Source organism: Onychostoma macrolepis, chromosome 01, assembly GCF_012432095.1.
Source record: "Onychostoma macrolepis isolate SWU-2019 chromosome 01, ASM1243209v1, whole genome shotgun sequence".
NCBI lineage: Eukaryota > Metazoa > Chordata > Actinopteri > Cypriniformes > Cyprinidae > Onychostoma > Onychostoma macrolepis.
Window position 1 is genome coordinate 28,413,956 of NC_081155.1, and position 17,691 is coordinate 28,431,646.

Below are 17,691 nucleotides of genomic sequence, written 5' to 3' on the forward strand. Positions count from 1 at the left end.
GTGTGTGTGTAAGTGTGAGATATACACACATTATATAGCTGCTAAATGTTTTTTTCCCAAATATCAGAACAATTGTGAATGTGATATCACAAATGTGATACAGCTCAATAGACAAGTTAATATTAACAAAGTACATTTTAGGCACAATTTTGCCACTTTTTCTGTTTTTGCTTTGCCAACTAAAATAGCTCCAGACAACGCCACAGCAGAATTAACACGGCTGTGCTTTGTTCATGAATGTACCATATTTGATTCATAATTAGTCCCTTGTTTTGTTCAGAATAATATTTTGAAGAGTAATATTTACCTACAGTAAGAGCAACAGAAAAATCAACACTACCAATGCACAGACCGACTGTTTGGAACAAATATAGACAACTGGTGTGCTACAAACAGTAAAAAAGTCCCAATGCTGTTGGACTAGTACTGTAAATCAGCACTCTTGTATCAGCACTCTTGGAACACTGCTTAACCAATCAGATTTGAGGACTGTGGCTAACTCTAATTACAGACTAGGTGCTTTTCACACATAAGATAGTAAACCCTGGGTCATTCCGGTGTTATCTTGCTTCACGTTTCACACTGCTGATAAAAATACTTTGGGTTAACAATCCTGAGTATTTATAAGCTGACATTTCACACTGTACATTTCTAAACCCTGGGCTAACATTTTTATATATGCGTATCTGTGGTGTCAGAATCACTGATTGGACAAACGTAGCACTCAACCTTTTTGCATAATGGCTCTAGCATTACACATCATTAAATTATATATTTCAGACTGTATTATCACACATTTTTCTGAATGGACTTTTGACATATTTCCCCTCAAATGTTTCACGCTGTAGATGTTTGGCACCTCAATGCAGTGTTGTCAAAACGGTGCTAAGTGTGCTCCAGAGCAGGGTTTTAAAACCCTGGGTGAAAAGCAGCGCTAACCCCACTTCTAAATTACAAGTTTAAAAAAAGTACCTTTTACTTCAGGTTAAAAGTAGGGTTTAGAATGACCGTAACCTGGGGATAAGTGCAGTGTGAAAAACCATTTAAAATCGTTAACCCCAGGGGCCTGTACCATGATGGTAGTTGAACAAATTCAGAGTTATTAGTATCCTCTATTAGGTTAGAGGATTAGTTTCAAGTTGACAAAACCAAACCACTCCAATCGGGCTTTGTTAGTATCATGATACTGATCATCAACTTTCTTTGTTAACTCAGGCTTTGATCCTGAGTTTATGGAGCATGTGCACATGAATGTGTGACATCAGAGGCAAACAGCCAATCACATACCCTTGCAACACAGAGCAAGTATGATCCACTTCTCATGAGAGACCCAGCGAGATTCAAAACTAAAGGTTAAAGGTTTTGCTAAAGGTTAAGAGATTGAAGAATATGACAAATTTAAATCCATTTACACTGGAAAAAAGTACTTGTTAATGAAAAAGGACAAATAAAAGAAATGATCTTGCTCTATCAGTGCAGTCACAAATGAAACTTAAGTTAGTTTATATAGTTGAAAATATATAGCGATAGAGAAACGAACATGTAAAGTCACATGTAATCATTTTTGAAGTGTCTATTGATTATACAAAATTAAAGTAATATATTGGTTCTACAGCTTACTTATATTACAAATGATCTGTATATATTAATTCATTTAAAATAAATGATTTATATTTATAATAACTGTTAAACTAAAATTGCTTGCTTGTAATGGATTAATAAAAATATAAGTCATAATAATTATATAAATCATATAAAATAACATTATTATTATTATTTTAGTACTAGTCACCTTTAATTTGGAGCAAGAGAAACTGGGGAAGTGACTTTTTTGCATCAGACACGTGTCACTTTTCTCACATCTGATTGGTCCAATTTCAGTTTGAGATCTCTAACCCACAACATAACCTGCCCCAGAGCAAGTTAGCCATGGAGTGCAAGTTACTATGGCAAAGAACGCAGCTAAAAGCCAAGCCACTTTAATGGTATCTAAAACCCAGGATTGGTGCAAACTAAACTGAAACTTACCTGGCTAGCCAGCTAATCCGGCTTCATAGTACAGGCCCCAGATCATTCTAAAATTTGGGTTAACAGAAATCATGGGTTGTCTTCTACTATGTTTGATGCTGTTCAGTATTCCTGAATGAAATTAAGTGTAAAGCTAAAAAAAAGTATCTTCACTCCAACTGACACATTTTCCACCACCGTTTGGGAGTTCTTCTCCTTTAGTGTTGAAACGACTGTTTATACAACATACAGGGTTTTTGTGACTAGTGACACAAATGAGGCACCCACTCTTCAGTTTCTGACTGAGTGTCTATTGTTAAGCATCTAGCTGCATTGTTTTACACTGCAAATGTTTTGTCAGGAGGGTTTCATAACCCTTGTTAAAGGTTTTACCAAAAAACATTCTAAATTACAAGTATGAAACTTTCCTCAACCCAGGGTTAAAGCTGAGTTTAGAACAGCAATCACTTGCTGTTAGGCACAATGTGAAAATCTCTACTTAGAATAATTTCATTTTTCTTACTGAAAGCTATTTGTCATGCTAGGCTTTGTTTGAGTTGTTTGAATAAAGGGCTGGGTATCAATACACATTTCTCAAATTCAATTCAATTCAAATTTTAATTCCATTTCAAAAGTGTTGTATATATTTCAGTGTCCAATTTGATTACATATGAAGAAATTCCCCTTCTGCTTGCACTGTAAATATCACAGGGCAGTGTTAAAGGCTAATTCAAACCAGTAACTCTTTTTAATATTCATTAAGCAACTTACAAGCGTAATTTGTTCAAGAAATGGTACTACACGGTTGCATTGTATGCTTAGTTGTTTGTATAAATTAACAAACATTACAAAATGAACAGCAGGGTCTATGCACAAGTGAGTTATACTGCTAAACAGGGTGAAGTGATATCTGCAGGACATAAGTGTAGTCGAAAAATATTTTCATGCAGCCACTGATAATAGCCATAAAGCTGATTTGAAGATTCAGCATCAGGATTGTTTAAATAAAGATCACAATTAATCTGAAAGTCTGTATTTTTACCCAGTCCTATTTGAATGTTTCATTCTGTTATTCATGTTTTAAAGTAACACACAAATGTGACCCTGGACCACAAAATCAGTCATAAGTAGCATGGGTATATTTGTAGCAATAGCCAACAATACATTGTATGGGTCAAAATTATAGATTTTTTTAATGCCAACACTCATTAGGATATTAAGTAAAGATCATGTTCCATGAAGATATTTTGTAAGTTTCCTACCGTAAATATATAAAAACCTGATTAGTAATATATGCATTGCTAAGAACTTCATTTGGACAACTTTAAAAGGCGATTTTCTCAATATTTTGAATTTATTTATTTTTTTGGACCCTGAGATTCCAGATTTTCAAATAGTTGTATCTCAGCCAAGTATTGTCCTATCCTAACAAACCATACATCAATGCAAAGCTTATTTATTCAGTATAAATCTCAGTTTTAAAAAATTTACCCTTATGACTGTTTTTTTGGTTCAGAGTCACATATAATGACTGATGCTGGTGTCTGTTCTTCAGGGTGGGTTCTCCATGTTTATTCAGCTGATGCCAATTGTTGTGCTGATCTTGGTCTCAATCCTCAGCCAGCTGCTGGTGTCTACACCCCCTTATAGCCTGTACTCCAGACCGTATGTCAAAATACCTTATAATTCATGTCTCACACTTCCATACTACACTACACTTTAGATAATGTGTAATAATGCTTTGTTATATGCCTAACAACTTGCATGAATTTTATAAATAACTTATAATGTAAGTCAGTAATGTTTATGGCCTCCACTTGCCTGTATGCACTCCTGACAATGTATAGACATGCTCCTGATGAGATGGCAGATGGTGTCCTGGGGATCTCCTGCCAGACCTGACTCAGGGCATCAGTGAGACCCTAGACAGTCTGTGGAGCTACTTGGTAGCTACAGATACTCCGATACATAATGTCCCAAGAGTTCTCAGTTGGATCCAGGATTGGGGAACGTGAGGGCCAGTCAATGGCATCAATGACTTTATCATCTGGAAACTGTCTACACACTCTGGCCACATGAGGCCGGGCATTGTCATGTACAAGGATGAACCCAGGGCCCGCTGCACTAGCATAAGGTCTTATAGTGGCTCTGAAGACTTTATACCAGTGCCTAACAGCAGTGCCTCCAACGACATTCCTCCCCAGACCATCAGTAACCCACTGCTGAACGGGTTATACTGGATGATGTTGCAGGCAGCTAAATGTTCCTCATGGCATCTCCAGAGTGTTTGACATCTGTCACATGCTCAGTGTGAACCTGCTTTCATTTGTGAAAAGAATGGGGCACCAAGGGCGGACCTGCCAATTCAGGTGTTCTCTGGCAATGCTTACTGAGCTGCACAGTCCTGGGCTGTGTGCGCAGGTCCCACTAGAGAAGGGGGGCTTTTTAATGGGGAAGTTTCAGGGGGTTCGTGAGTTAAATGAAAGCTATTATTTAAATATAATTAAATCATACATTTAAATAAATAAATAAGTGTATAATAAAAAATAAATAAAAATCTAAGGTTGAAATGTGTATTTAAGAAGTACTTATAAGTGCAGCACTGCTTTGTTTACATAGGTTACTGTGGAAACAGCTGTATTTATGCTGTTCCATAAGCACTACCTAACCAGCTCATTTTAACAATATATAACAATAACAATAACTGTGATCATTTTGGTCACTATAATCGCGATATGAAATTTAGCCAAGGCTATAGCATCCAGTATCCGGTGAGATAGTCTCTGCTTCATAACCAGCAGCCCTTTAGAGCGACCTCCACACATAGAGCTGAGTGTCTGAAAAGGCCAGATGTTTTTCTACTTTTCTATTTTGCAGTGGCTTCCAAATAGACTTTGGGCGTGGAAGGGGTGCGCCCCTTATCCAACAGCTCTTGTAGAAAGTTTAGCACGTGGGGCATGTCACAAGAGGATGGGCCCAGGCTCCATGCTGTACACCAGTCAGTCAAGTCAAGTCAAGTCACCTTTATTTATATAGCGCTTTTAACAATACAGATTGTGTCAAAGCACTTAACAGTATCAAATTGGAGGATAGAGTGTCAGTAATGTATAATGATAAGATTAAACACTCAATTTTCAGTTAAAGGCATTTCATTATTGAATTCAGAGATGTCATTGTCTAGCTCAGTTTAGTTTAAATAGTATCTGTGCAATCAAATCGGCGATAATCGCTAGAAATTAAGTGTCCTCAACTGAGCAAGCCAGAGGCGACAGCGGCAAGGAACCAAAACTCCCTCTGTGACAGAATGGAGGAAAAAAAAAACCTTGGGAGAAACCAGGCTCAGTCGGGGGGCCAGTTCTCCTCTGACCAGACGAAACCCGCAGTTCAAAAGTTTATATTTCTATTTTAATTTTGTTGCAAGTTCTAACAATAGTAGTATTATGTAGTTAGGTATTTTATTATATTTTTAGTTATTTTGTTATATTTTTTAGTTTTATTGTATGTGTCAGTGTAGTCTGTGTAGTTTATTGTAGTCAGTGAAGACTAACCATTAAATGACACAAAGCCATCTTGTAGACAGGTCTCTAGCCTCTACAATGGTATTTGTCACACTCACGGGGAGCTGCGAAGGCTTCCATCGAGGGGCCAAACATGAAGGCTCCACAGCTCTGGCTGAGGATGCCAAATCATGCCCTTCGCTTGCGAGAGGAGGTCCTTTCTCAATGGTGTTGGCCAAGGAGCTGCTGATAGCAGCTGAATCAACTCTGGTAACCACATCAGGTTCCTCCAGAGTGGGGCCACCAGAAGGACTGAGCATCTGACTTCCCTGAACCGTAGGGTTGGGTATCGTTTGAATTTTACCGATTCCGAAACAACTAGACTAAATTTTAAACATTAAATTGTTAAAGACAAGTAAACAGTCAGTAATAAAATTGGAACAAACAAATCAATTAGTAATAGCATAAATAAATACAACTGAACACATTTCAGGTACAGAAATTGAAATCAAAAGTTTAAAAACAATTGTTTTCTTTTCATAAATAAAATATAGATTAATCTTCATTAAAGTTAGGAAAGATATTCAGTCAAGATCAGTGAATAATTAGGGCCTAAGCCACTAAGGCTCCGGGCCCTATTAATCCCCTGAGGATTTTTTCCTCCCTGACTATCCAGGGCTTTTTGGGGGCCTTAACGTGCTCAAAATCTCTTGAAAATTGGCACACACATTAGAATCTGCGGTCATTAGGACGCCACAGAGGCTGGGACCTGGGTGTGGTACAGGGGCTCTATGGCACCCCCAGGAACACAGTCAGAAAACTTGATGTGTATCTCACACATACTTGCACGTATAGATCTCATTGAGCCGAACAACTTTCACACTGCATGTCATAGGCTCTGTCCAACAGGAAGTTGGCTGTTCAGGGCTGTGTAAAAAGTGCATTCTCTGGAATTTGATATACTCCACCTAGGATTTCCAACCGATCAGCATGACCAGCATGATTGGGGATGCTAAATTGTGAAGGGATTTTTGATATCTTGAACAGTTTGGCCGTGGCAAGGCAACAAAATTATGGCAAGAAATGAGAAACAGGATGCGTCTAATAACTGTTGCACACATTGTCTGATTTTGATGAAAATTCAGTGGTTTGTTTGTTGTATGAGGTCGATTACATACATGTGACTATTTTGACTGAAAGTTATAGCGCCACCAACTGGCAGCAGGAAGTGTGTCATTTTCAAAATGCTTTGAATTCAGCATCTTATTTTTACTCTATTTGCTTCAAACTTCATCAGAATAATGTCAAAACACGGCAGATGCAAAACTGGGAAGGGATTATTGATTTCTTAAAGAATGTTACCATGGCTACGCATCAAACTTTAACATTTGTTTCCTGTGTTTTTGAGGCAGATAACATGCTTAGAATTTCATGAAACTCAACACACACATCAGTATTAATGATAGTTAAACACTGGCAAAAGCTCAGAAATGGGTGTGCAGGAAGCACTCTATAGCGCCACCTTTTGACAAAACTTAGGGGTTTAGTTTTTCCTACAGTCACCAAACTCGGTATACATATTGTTCTCATCAAGCCGGACAACTTTCTAATATACAGTCATTAGCTACAACCAACAGGAAGTTGGCTATTCATTGATTTGAATGTGGATTTTTGGAAACATATGACTATTAATTAATGCATACTAGTCCTCTGAAAATCATGGAATTCACACCAAACTCAACATGATTGCAAAACATTGAGGAACTTAAATTGTGAACAGATTTTGGATATCTTGAATGGTGTAGCCATAAAAAAATATAAAATATAATAAAAAAGGAAACAGTAATTGTCTTATATTTTTAAAGTTCATTATCCAATTTCTTCAAAACCTTTAATAAATAAAGAACAAGTTATTCTGGGGATTAAATAAGAAACATTTTCTTTAACATGTTTAACTCTGTAATATCTTTCTGATTTAACACTTATGCACTGTTGGGGTTGTACAGAGAGACTAGAGGTCGACCGATTCATCGGTTTTGCCGATTAATCGGCACCGATAGTTGATTGCCGCAACTATCGGTTATCGGCAAAAATCCATGCCGATAGTTTTCCGGTTTGCAACCGTTGCTGGAGTGTCTGAGAAGGGTCCGCCGGCATTATACAGTACGAGAACGGCCTCTAGAGGCAGAAATCACTGACAGCACGTGTTGTTTATTTTGACACGTAACACTGCGTGCTGCACAGAGCGGGAAACTCCAGACTCGCATTTAAATACAGCCGACAGAAAAGCCTGCTGCGGAACAGAGCGCCATTCTCATCACATAGTTTTCTATTAAATTACATTATATTTGTCCCAAATCATTGTGAATGTACATAATGACTTCACCCTAGGCTATAAATTATGTATTGTGCATTTTTCAGCAAAACGTCTGTCTTTCTGTGGCTCTAATAAAGTCTAATAAAGTCTGACTGTTGAAATTAAATGGTAACACTTAACAATAAGAGTCCATTCGTAGCATTAATGAAAACTATAGAAGTATTGTTCCTTGTTAGAGTGTGTTCATTTCAACATTCACTTTTTGCAACTAATAGGCTACATTTTATAAATTTTTAAAAGTTTCTTCTTAGCAAACTATGAAATAACTTTAATGATCAATATAGTAAATAATATTTTTATTCATTTACAATGTATGGTTCAGTACCGTTACTGCTTTTTTTTTTTTTTTTTTTTTAATAGTAAAGCACTAGCTTTCTTTCAGTATCTATTTTGAAAACTATCGGTTGATTAATCGGTATCGGCCAGTGTGGTCCAACCTAGCTATCGGTATCGGTAAAATCCACTATCGGTCGACCTCTAGAGAGAACCACACAGAATTACTGACATCTAACTCCAAACTCTAAACTCCAAATTTAAGTTTAAAAGAGCAATACCCACCAACTGAATGTTCTCCCTTCTTTCCTCAATTGTTTGTTAATCCGGTAACACTTTCTATGAAGCCCGTATTTATAATACATTATATTCTTAAGTCAAGTCAGGTCATCTTTATTTATGTAACCCTATTCGTTGTTGTGCTCCCCCAAATGTCTCTGCGTTGTGTTGAGGTGAGGGGTAAATGAGGAGGACACCAAAATCATTGAGTAAAACAGAGCAGCTTTCTTTTATTAGGCTCCTTTCTCCACACAGTCACTCTCACAGCAGAATAGAATGGTGACAGCCTTTCACAAAGGAAATAGAACTGTTCATTTCAAATAACCTCAAAGTTACAATACATAACGATTTATAACAGGAAATAAGTAAGCTCATTGTTCACAAACTCCCTAAAACACAGGAAAGATAGACTACAGCATATGACAGCCAAAGATAAATGCTGGATGTAATCAAAATAGGGAGAATTAGACAATAAAATACACAAATAGACCTTAAACATAATATAATATACATGAAAATATGCTCAGCCACATGGAACATAGTAAATGTGCAATAATATCAGAAATATAAAATAATCTATCAAAAATAATGTCTGATACACATTAGCCAACCTCTCATCAACAATATATTTCTTCTAATAACATGGATGGCTAATAAAATTAGATACATTTAATAGATATAGTGGAGCAACATGATAACCCTCCTTAGCTTTCACAAAGGAAATAGAACTGTGGGTGAAAAGAAGGGCTCACTCCCCTAAACAACACACAGCTCCCCCCAAAGGACGGGAGAACACATTACATCTTCCCTACATTTATATAGAGTATTAGTAGGCTTAGGTTAAGGTTACAGTTGGTAGAATAAGTTGATGTACTTGCAAAGTTGCTTATAGTCAGTAGAAAGTCTGTTGGTGAACCATCAAAATAAAGTGTTACCAGATATTTAGCAGACATGCTACTAATACTCTAATGACTGCTAGTTGACATGTAGTGGCAGAGTTACTTATCAACAGTTGTCTAAAGGGTACCATCAAAATAATCAAACTGATATTAAAATAAAAATAGTTCAAAACAAATGTGTACACGTTCATCTGATTTGATATCTGATCTTATGGCTGTTTGAGAAAAAAATTATTATTATTTATAAGTGGTCTTTGTCTGCTTTAGGTACAATGAAGTTACTTCACTTAAAGCAGACAAAAACCACTTATAAATAATACGACCACATTATAAAGCCTTTTGGAATGTTTTCATGAAGACTTTGTATTTGTTATTTTACAGTAAAAAATACTAATAAGATGTACTAAGTTATTATGCAGATCTTAAACAATGGCAAGATATGACATATAATACATTATACCTATGAGAAATATAATTCATTGTAACTTAAGTGGATGCAGTGTGTTCATTTTGTGTTATAAATCATCATACTCCACCACAAATTAACAACAAATAAGTATTATAATACATTAAAATTGTTCTTATGATTATTTATAAGATGATACAACATATTATAAGGTTTCTAATAATGCATTATTCATTCATTAATGTATTATAAATACAGGCTTCATAGAAAGTGTTACCATCAATCCTTCTATTAAAATCTTACACCTCACTGAAATAGTTATCAGAGAACAACCACTGTTGGGTTAACAGAAATATCAGTAACAAAAGGGTGCACTGGGCATTGTGCAAAAAATAATTCATATTCTACTCTGACCTGTAATGATATTCCGGACCAGAAAGGAAGAACTGCTCAGCCTCCTGCAAGGACAAATATATGATGGCCTATGAAAATTTAATTTAAGCATACTATTAAACCACTACTGAACAGCAAGCCATTATACATGGGTCCATACACGAGTAGCACCAGCATGCAGTTTATACAGTAGATTTTGTAAGTGCAAGTGCAAGAGCAGGAAAACATACAAACACATTACATGGCCCGGCATACCTCTGGAAAAAGAAGACCATAGATGAACTGCACTCCATCTGTGAAGCTCAGTTGTGTTGGTGTCCTATGCAGTGCTCCTCTCAGATAGACAAAAAGGATGTCCTACTGTCGAGGAACTTTGAGGGCTTCCCATAGAGTGGAGAAACTATGACGTCACTTTGTAGGCGAATCGGCGGTTAGCATGAAACTAGTTCCTTCGACAAAAAGCCAATGGGATTTTTCCATAGGCTTTTGGATATTCGCAAAAAATAAGCTCTGTGTTCAATCATAGTTCATGAAACTTACACGTTTTGTCCATCAAGATAATCTTCACAAAATAATATAACTTTGATGAATTTTGAAGCCTAAATAAAAACGCCAGAACTGAAAAGCTAAACTTAGGCTATAAATGAACTACAGCACCACAGTCGCTCATCTTCAGCGTCACCACCACCACGCTCTCGAGAACTGTTTCAAACTTATTTTAAACATGTTTAGTGAAACGTATTTACCCTGTATATGTATTTTAATCCACACTGCATGAACCTTTTCATATAAACTGGAATAAATACAAAACTAGAGCCAAAATAAAACTGAAATGAGACATTAGTAATAAATAGTATAGTGAATAAATGAAATAATCATAACTAAAGGACATTTAAAGCACGCATTTCTGTACATTTCGAAATAAGGTGCATTGAAAGTCAATATATCCTTGATTAATATGAATATTTTAATTAAAAACGTATCCCCGCATATTTAATCTTTTAAATAACAGCAGAGTGAGCGAGTCTTTGGATATGGTAAGATTAAACTTATTTTAGTGAACAAAGTACCACATTTCAGCTATCATTTTGTTAGGGTGGGTACACAAAATATTATTTTATCCTTGCTTCTACAATCTCTTTCTAACAACTTCATGCGGCCGTACACATTTATTTTTGACGTGGCTTAAAGCACTATGCATAATTAAAGTTTCACTTTCACCACGTAAAGCCAGTAAATGTGGTGTTTACATGTAATAATCATAATATGAATTTACCTTGTGGTACAAACCCAGAGTCTCCGCATCAGTAAACGATAAAACGAGCTTATTCCCTCCGAAGACATGTGTCGCATTTCGGGGCAAAGCAAAAAAACACTGTCGAACAACAATATAAAATGCTGTAAACTATTCATTGGTTATCCTAAAATTCATTGTATTATAAATTATACTACAACTGGAAAATACTAAATTGATATACTGTTCGGTGTGATGACGTTTAATGTCTCCGACAGCGCCTGTAGTCCCATTTAGCAGCTTGTTAGCAACCGTCTTTTTTAAGAAACGTAACCACTTAAAAAAATCACGAGTGTGGTGTGACTGGTGTGTTTTATGTCGTAGAATAAAACGTGAAAGTATCTTGAGCCCGTGTGAACCACGGACCTTATTTTAGGGATTTAACCAAAATCCCATTAAAAAAAAACCCATTGACTCTGAGACGATGGAACCGGAAGTGCTAAAATGCTAACTCGCTTCCGGGTTTTCGCCTACAAAGTGACATCATAGTTCCCCCACTCTATTGAGTACACCCTATGGGCAAACCATGGTGCAAAAACAGTTATTTTGAGGAAATTTATGCATTTAAGATAAAGATACAGTCATTTGCAGCATAGTTCAAATATACTGTTAATGTTATTCCTAATTAAGGCTCTTGGTGAACCTTTACTATGAGTAGTCAGTAATGATGAATAAATGTGAACTAGGCATGGGACAATAACCAGTTTCAAGGTATACCGCGGTTTGGAAAATTCACAGTTTCAAAACCACTAAAATTTTCCGTTATACCGTTCCTGTGGTATGCTCAGTTTTCTTACGTGTCGTCAAAGACGGAAAGTGCAGGACTCCCTCAGTTGTGAGCAGTGAAGAGCGTAACGAGTCACACGACCCCTCCCCCTCCAGATAGTGGTCAGTGAGAGTAACCTGTATGTAGGATGATGGCCGAATGAGGTGAATCCCTGGAACTTTTTCCCCCATCGAAAAAGGCGAAGTCTGCCGTATGGGAATTTCTCGGGTAAAGCCGGGCTCACACTGTGCGATTTTTTGGGAGTTTATGGCTGATAGAATAATTCTCTAGCATTAATTCTGCTCATAGACAGTTTGATATTCATCGTAGGGGTAGTCACACTGCAGGACTGTGCGCCAAATCTTCTGACACTGCCAGAATTTCGTCTGAGGTGAAATTTGATCGCAACAGCCATTAATCGGCTGTCGGTGAACATGTCAAACCAGCGATCAAAGACTACGGATTTTAGCCTAGGATTATAGGAATCTTTTAGGATTTTCAAAATTTGTCCCAGACGACCAAATCGTGGCCAAAATCGCACAGTGTGAGCCGGGCTTAACATAGACCAATCATGTTCTGTACACAATGATGTTCCATACAGATGACGTTTTGGCGCCGATCGCTAAATAAATACTTCCAGGTCGTACACAAACGATATATCTGTGTCATCTTCATTTCTCCCTCTTTCACCCTCAATCAAGACAGAGACCCATTCGCCGGTTGTTTCAGTGTTGAAATAAATACTATTTGGCTTGCTACCAAGGCAGATAACATACCTAATTAACTAGCTAACGTCAACTAGTTTCGTCCCTCATGTTACTTCACAGAGCGGGGAATAGCAGACTAAAGTACTACGTTTCTGCAATTTAGTACAATAAATTTAGCTGGTATCACGTCTATAATTTTAAGCCTCCTGCCATTTTTTACATCTGTTCAAAATCACGTCGTTTTAAAAAAGAAACAAACTGCTGGCTCAGGTGTTTGAGTATTATACGGAGAGAGACCGTGTGTGTGTGAGACAATCGCGCTCTCCTTATGTGTATGTGCACACATCTTTGTACCTCACCGCTCATAACTTGGACTGAAAGATGAATGTGTAGAAAGTGAGCATATTTCCAAAAACCTTGTTGAACTGCAGGTTTAATGACTGCATTTTTTATTTTTTACAGAAATTGTTTTCATTTATGTTTTTGATTATTGAGCTGTAGGTTTAGGTTAAGTGACTGCATTTTTTATTTTTTTTTTCATTTAGAAGGATTTTATTTATTTTTTTTACAGAAAATTATTTTTTTATGTTCTGATTATTGTTGAGCTGCAGGTTTAGGCTCACTTAAGTGAGCCTAATTACTGCACGTAATTTAATTAACAAGAATTCAATTATTTATATTAATTATTTAGCCTGACATGTTTACCATTCCAAAATGTTCTATATGTTTCTTAAAAATAAAATGTGTTCAGTGGAAAAAACGTTGTTGTTTTTTACCCAGACATTTAAAAATAACATATTTTAGAGCTGTAATCGCAATACCGTGATACCGTGAAACCGTGATATTTTTATCTAAGGTTATCATACCGTCAGAATCTCATACTGGCCCATGCCTAATGTGAACATTGTTAAAGTACCACCAAATGCTCCTCTGATCCCAGTACAATGAAGGTTCACCAGTCTCTTTTCCTTTGCGGTGCGGTCATCGACAGCCTGAATGTAGATTTCCTCAGAGAATGTGCTCTGTACACTGGCTGAAGAATTCCTTGAAGCAGATTTCTGGCCTCATGAGTCCAGAAGGCAAACCGCTGACCATGCCTTTCAAACATCAACAAAATTATTTTAAAGTACTGCCAAAACAACAGGCGTATAACACATATTGTGGTGCAACCAAGCAGTCAGCAGTTAAATAGCAGTTAAATTATGAAAGATGAAAACATTTATACTTAACTAATATGGTAAAACAATGAGTATTAAACAAGTTTTCACACTAATACAGTAAGCTAGAGGTAAATCTGACATCTCACATCAGCATGCTTTTATCATCTTTTTAAGTTTATTTAATGTGCTGGCTAGATTTACTTATAGTCAACATTAATTAAATCATGGCCACTAATTAAGAACGTCGTAATAATCAAAACTAGCAAACAAATTCGTGGGAATTAATTCTTTTTTTCTTAGCAGTTCTCACTTTGGCTACGTAAACTTTGCATCGTTTTAACATTATAAAATAAAATTTAATTGAAAATCGGTAAAGTTACTTACACTCTGATTGCTGTCCATGTCGTCCATCTTTGGTGATCCAATTCGGTAGGTAGCACTGTTACAAAAAAATAGGGTCCTAGAAATGCGGTCCTGAAACTTGAGCCTCCAGTTGTGCAGGAACATACTATTGGGGTCTATTTAAAGTCTGTGTAAAGTGATATTAAAATATGTGTTCTGAGTTTGTCACACAAAAGAAAAATGTGTTATTAACCACCCAGCCAAATTTGAATGATAAAAAAAAAAAAAAGCCAAGTAACTAAAATAAGTGATCAAAATCTTTGAAAAATAAGCAGGACTGTCTGCTCTCAAACGCTGGGGGCGTGTCCGCTGTCGGCGATGAAACCACGCCCACTCGCGGGAAAGCGGCTGTGTCTCTCAACTGTCAAATACCGCTACAACCACTGATCTATAAGAGAATAGTCATATTTATACTACGGGGCCGTTGAATGCTTGAATCTGATTGGCTGACGAACGTTCTAAGGTGTGCAATTATTTTCAGGGAAACGCATGGCGAACGTAGTTCCAGGCAGCTCTTGACCGCATTACATGACCATATCACTTCGCTAAATGATTTCTGTTATTTCAAAGGTCTTACAACAGCAAAATAACCAAGACCCACAACGACACTGGCCAAATAAATAAATATAGTAAACAATATGATAAAAATGACAGATCATGTCCATGTTTTTGCCACAAAATTCCGCGTTATTATGTACGGAAAGCACATACTCCATCTCTCCCGCTCTCTCTCCCTCACAGCCACACACACATAACAGTTTGCACACACACTAACATACAGCGCGCTAATGTTGTTAGTGCTACTCTGACGATTTTATCAGTAAACAACTTAAAAACTACATGACTTCTCACAAGCGAGGTAACAACAACGGCGCTTCGCGTCGTGACCGCATCACCACCTCGGGTGTGCATTATTTTTCTAATAATTCAACGGACAGAAGTCAATTATTCCGCTTATACTACGGTTGCCATGAGTATTAAACAATTATTAGAAAAATAATGCACACCCAAGGCGCTTTGCGTCGTGACCGCATTATTTTTCTAATAATCCAACGGCCCGTCGTCAATTATTCCTTACATATAGATACAGAAGTCACATAGATTGAAATATATTTTTATTTTGATATATTTAAATATCTTAAATTCAAATAGAAGAAAATATATTTTATAGAATATATGTAAATATATTTTGAAATATATATTAAAATATATTTAAATATTTTATTTTGGCCGCTTTTAATATTTTTCACATATATTAAATATATGTAAATATATTTTATCGGAAATATTTACATATATTTATTTCCTTTATATTTAAATATATTAGATATCGGACTATGTAAATATATCAATTTGCAATATATGTCCATATATTAATTTCTAATATTTGTTAACATATAGCATTTCTGTACATGAAAATATGTTTTACACAATATATGTAAATATATTTTGAAATATATATTTAAATATTTGATTTTGGCCGCTTTTAATATTTTCCACATATATTAACTATATGTAAATATATTTTAATTGTAAATATTTACATATATTTATTTCCTTTATATGTAAATACATTTAGATATCAGACTATGTAAATTTGCAATATATGTCCATATATTAATTTCTAATATTTGTTAACATATTACATTTCTGTACATGTAAATATATTAGATTTCTATAAATGCAAATATATTTTAAAACATTAAAATATTCAATTAAATAAACTTAAACATGTTTCATAGAATATATTCCCATTCACTCAAACTTTATGTAAATAAATTAAATCTCCACACATGTAAATGTTTTCATTATCGAGATTATAATTTGTCCCTTCATAATAAATAGAATACAAACAACATTTGGACACTGAAAAACCGGAAAACTCTCCAGACAATGTAACTTAAAAACAGTGACAATATATATTGAATTATTAATATAAAGAGTACATTTATCAACACCAGTTCAGCATGAACCAACAAAATTATGAATGCTTATGATGTTTCTGGCACATAAATGAAAAATTATCCTTCTGTAATCATCCAGGGTCAAAACATTATGCACAAATATGCAAGTCTTAGAAGGCAATCAACACACTGTATTTAAATATTTAAGAGCCATCATTAACTATGCACAATTTCTCAACTGATCACATGCTCCCCTATTGAACCCGAATCAAGCGTTGTAATGCATCAGCTAATCAGGCCCTTAACCAACCCACTTCCAATAATTCATTGGAAATCATATGCAAAAATCTTTTTTCAAAAAACAAAACAAAACAAAAACATTGGAGGTTACACTGTTATGCCAGTAGGTGGGAGCAAGAGACTGTCTAATGAGTTAGTTAACCACTGAAAGAATACTATGACAAAGATATCACTTTATGGATATACAGCAAATGTGGGGGGAATTATGATTCACACTGGTGCACTTATGAATAGATGTATTATAGCAAACCAAGTTTAATGAATCTCACACCTAACATACAGCATTATGGTCATTTCACACTGCCACAAATTTTGTTTTGTTTGGTCAGTGCGTTCACCCTGTTGGAGTATGACAAGTATGAAATGGCTTTTAGGTGCTCTGGGAAAAAAAACTAAAAATATTATATACAGTATATATGAAGAGTTCATTTGCAAAAACCGATAAACGCCACTTTCAAAAAAAACTTTCAAGGCATCGTGAGTTCACGTTTTTACTGCAGAAGCCGACAAGCGCCCTTGTTTTTTTTTAACAGAAGTCGATAAATCCATTTTAGCGAATCAGCGCGCTGTATTCAGGTCAGGTGACAAGACTACTTTCACTTTGAAAAGACGTGCTAGCTGAGAAGAGTTTTGTCAAAGCTGACTAAAAGTGATCGAGGATGGACAATTTCGACGAACTTGATGAACCTGTGATATCTTCTTCAGGGCGTAACAGTTAAATAAAAGCTGAAACGTTTTCACAGAGCTTTGCAAAAGCACCGCGTTACAATGGTGAGGGAAAGCACTGTGTATTGCGTGTAATCACATCCATAATCTATGATCACAACAAAAACAACGTTTGTCAGACATGAAATGTGGAGTTATCTGCTTTTGCTATAAAACAAACTTTTAATATGCAATAAAATCATACTTTCAACGAACTTTAATTTTGTAAATTTCCTGTTTTTATTATAGTTATTATTACTTAATCAAAACAACCCAACTGTAGTTTGATTGATGTTACTTGGATTTGATTTCTGAAAAAAAT

The 17,691-nt window shown here is 35.8% G+C and overlaps 1 protein-coding gene across 2 annotated transcripts in view; it reads left to right on the plus strand.

Moving 5' to 3' along the window:
* The window catches only part of dnajb14 (DnaJ heat shock protein family (Hsp40) member B14), an 89,436-nt gene that overhangs the window by 62,568 nt on the left and 9,177 nt on the right, over nt 1–17,691 (plus strand). For both annotated transcript variants that reach the window (XM_058790221.1, XM_058790227.1), the window contains one exon: nt 3,563–3,672. In XM_058790221.1, coding sequence (XP_058646204.1) covers nt 3,563–3,672 — 110 coding nt within the window. The remainder of the gene's footprint in view (nt 1–3,562; nt 3,673–17,691) is intronic.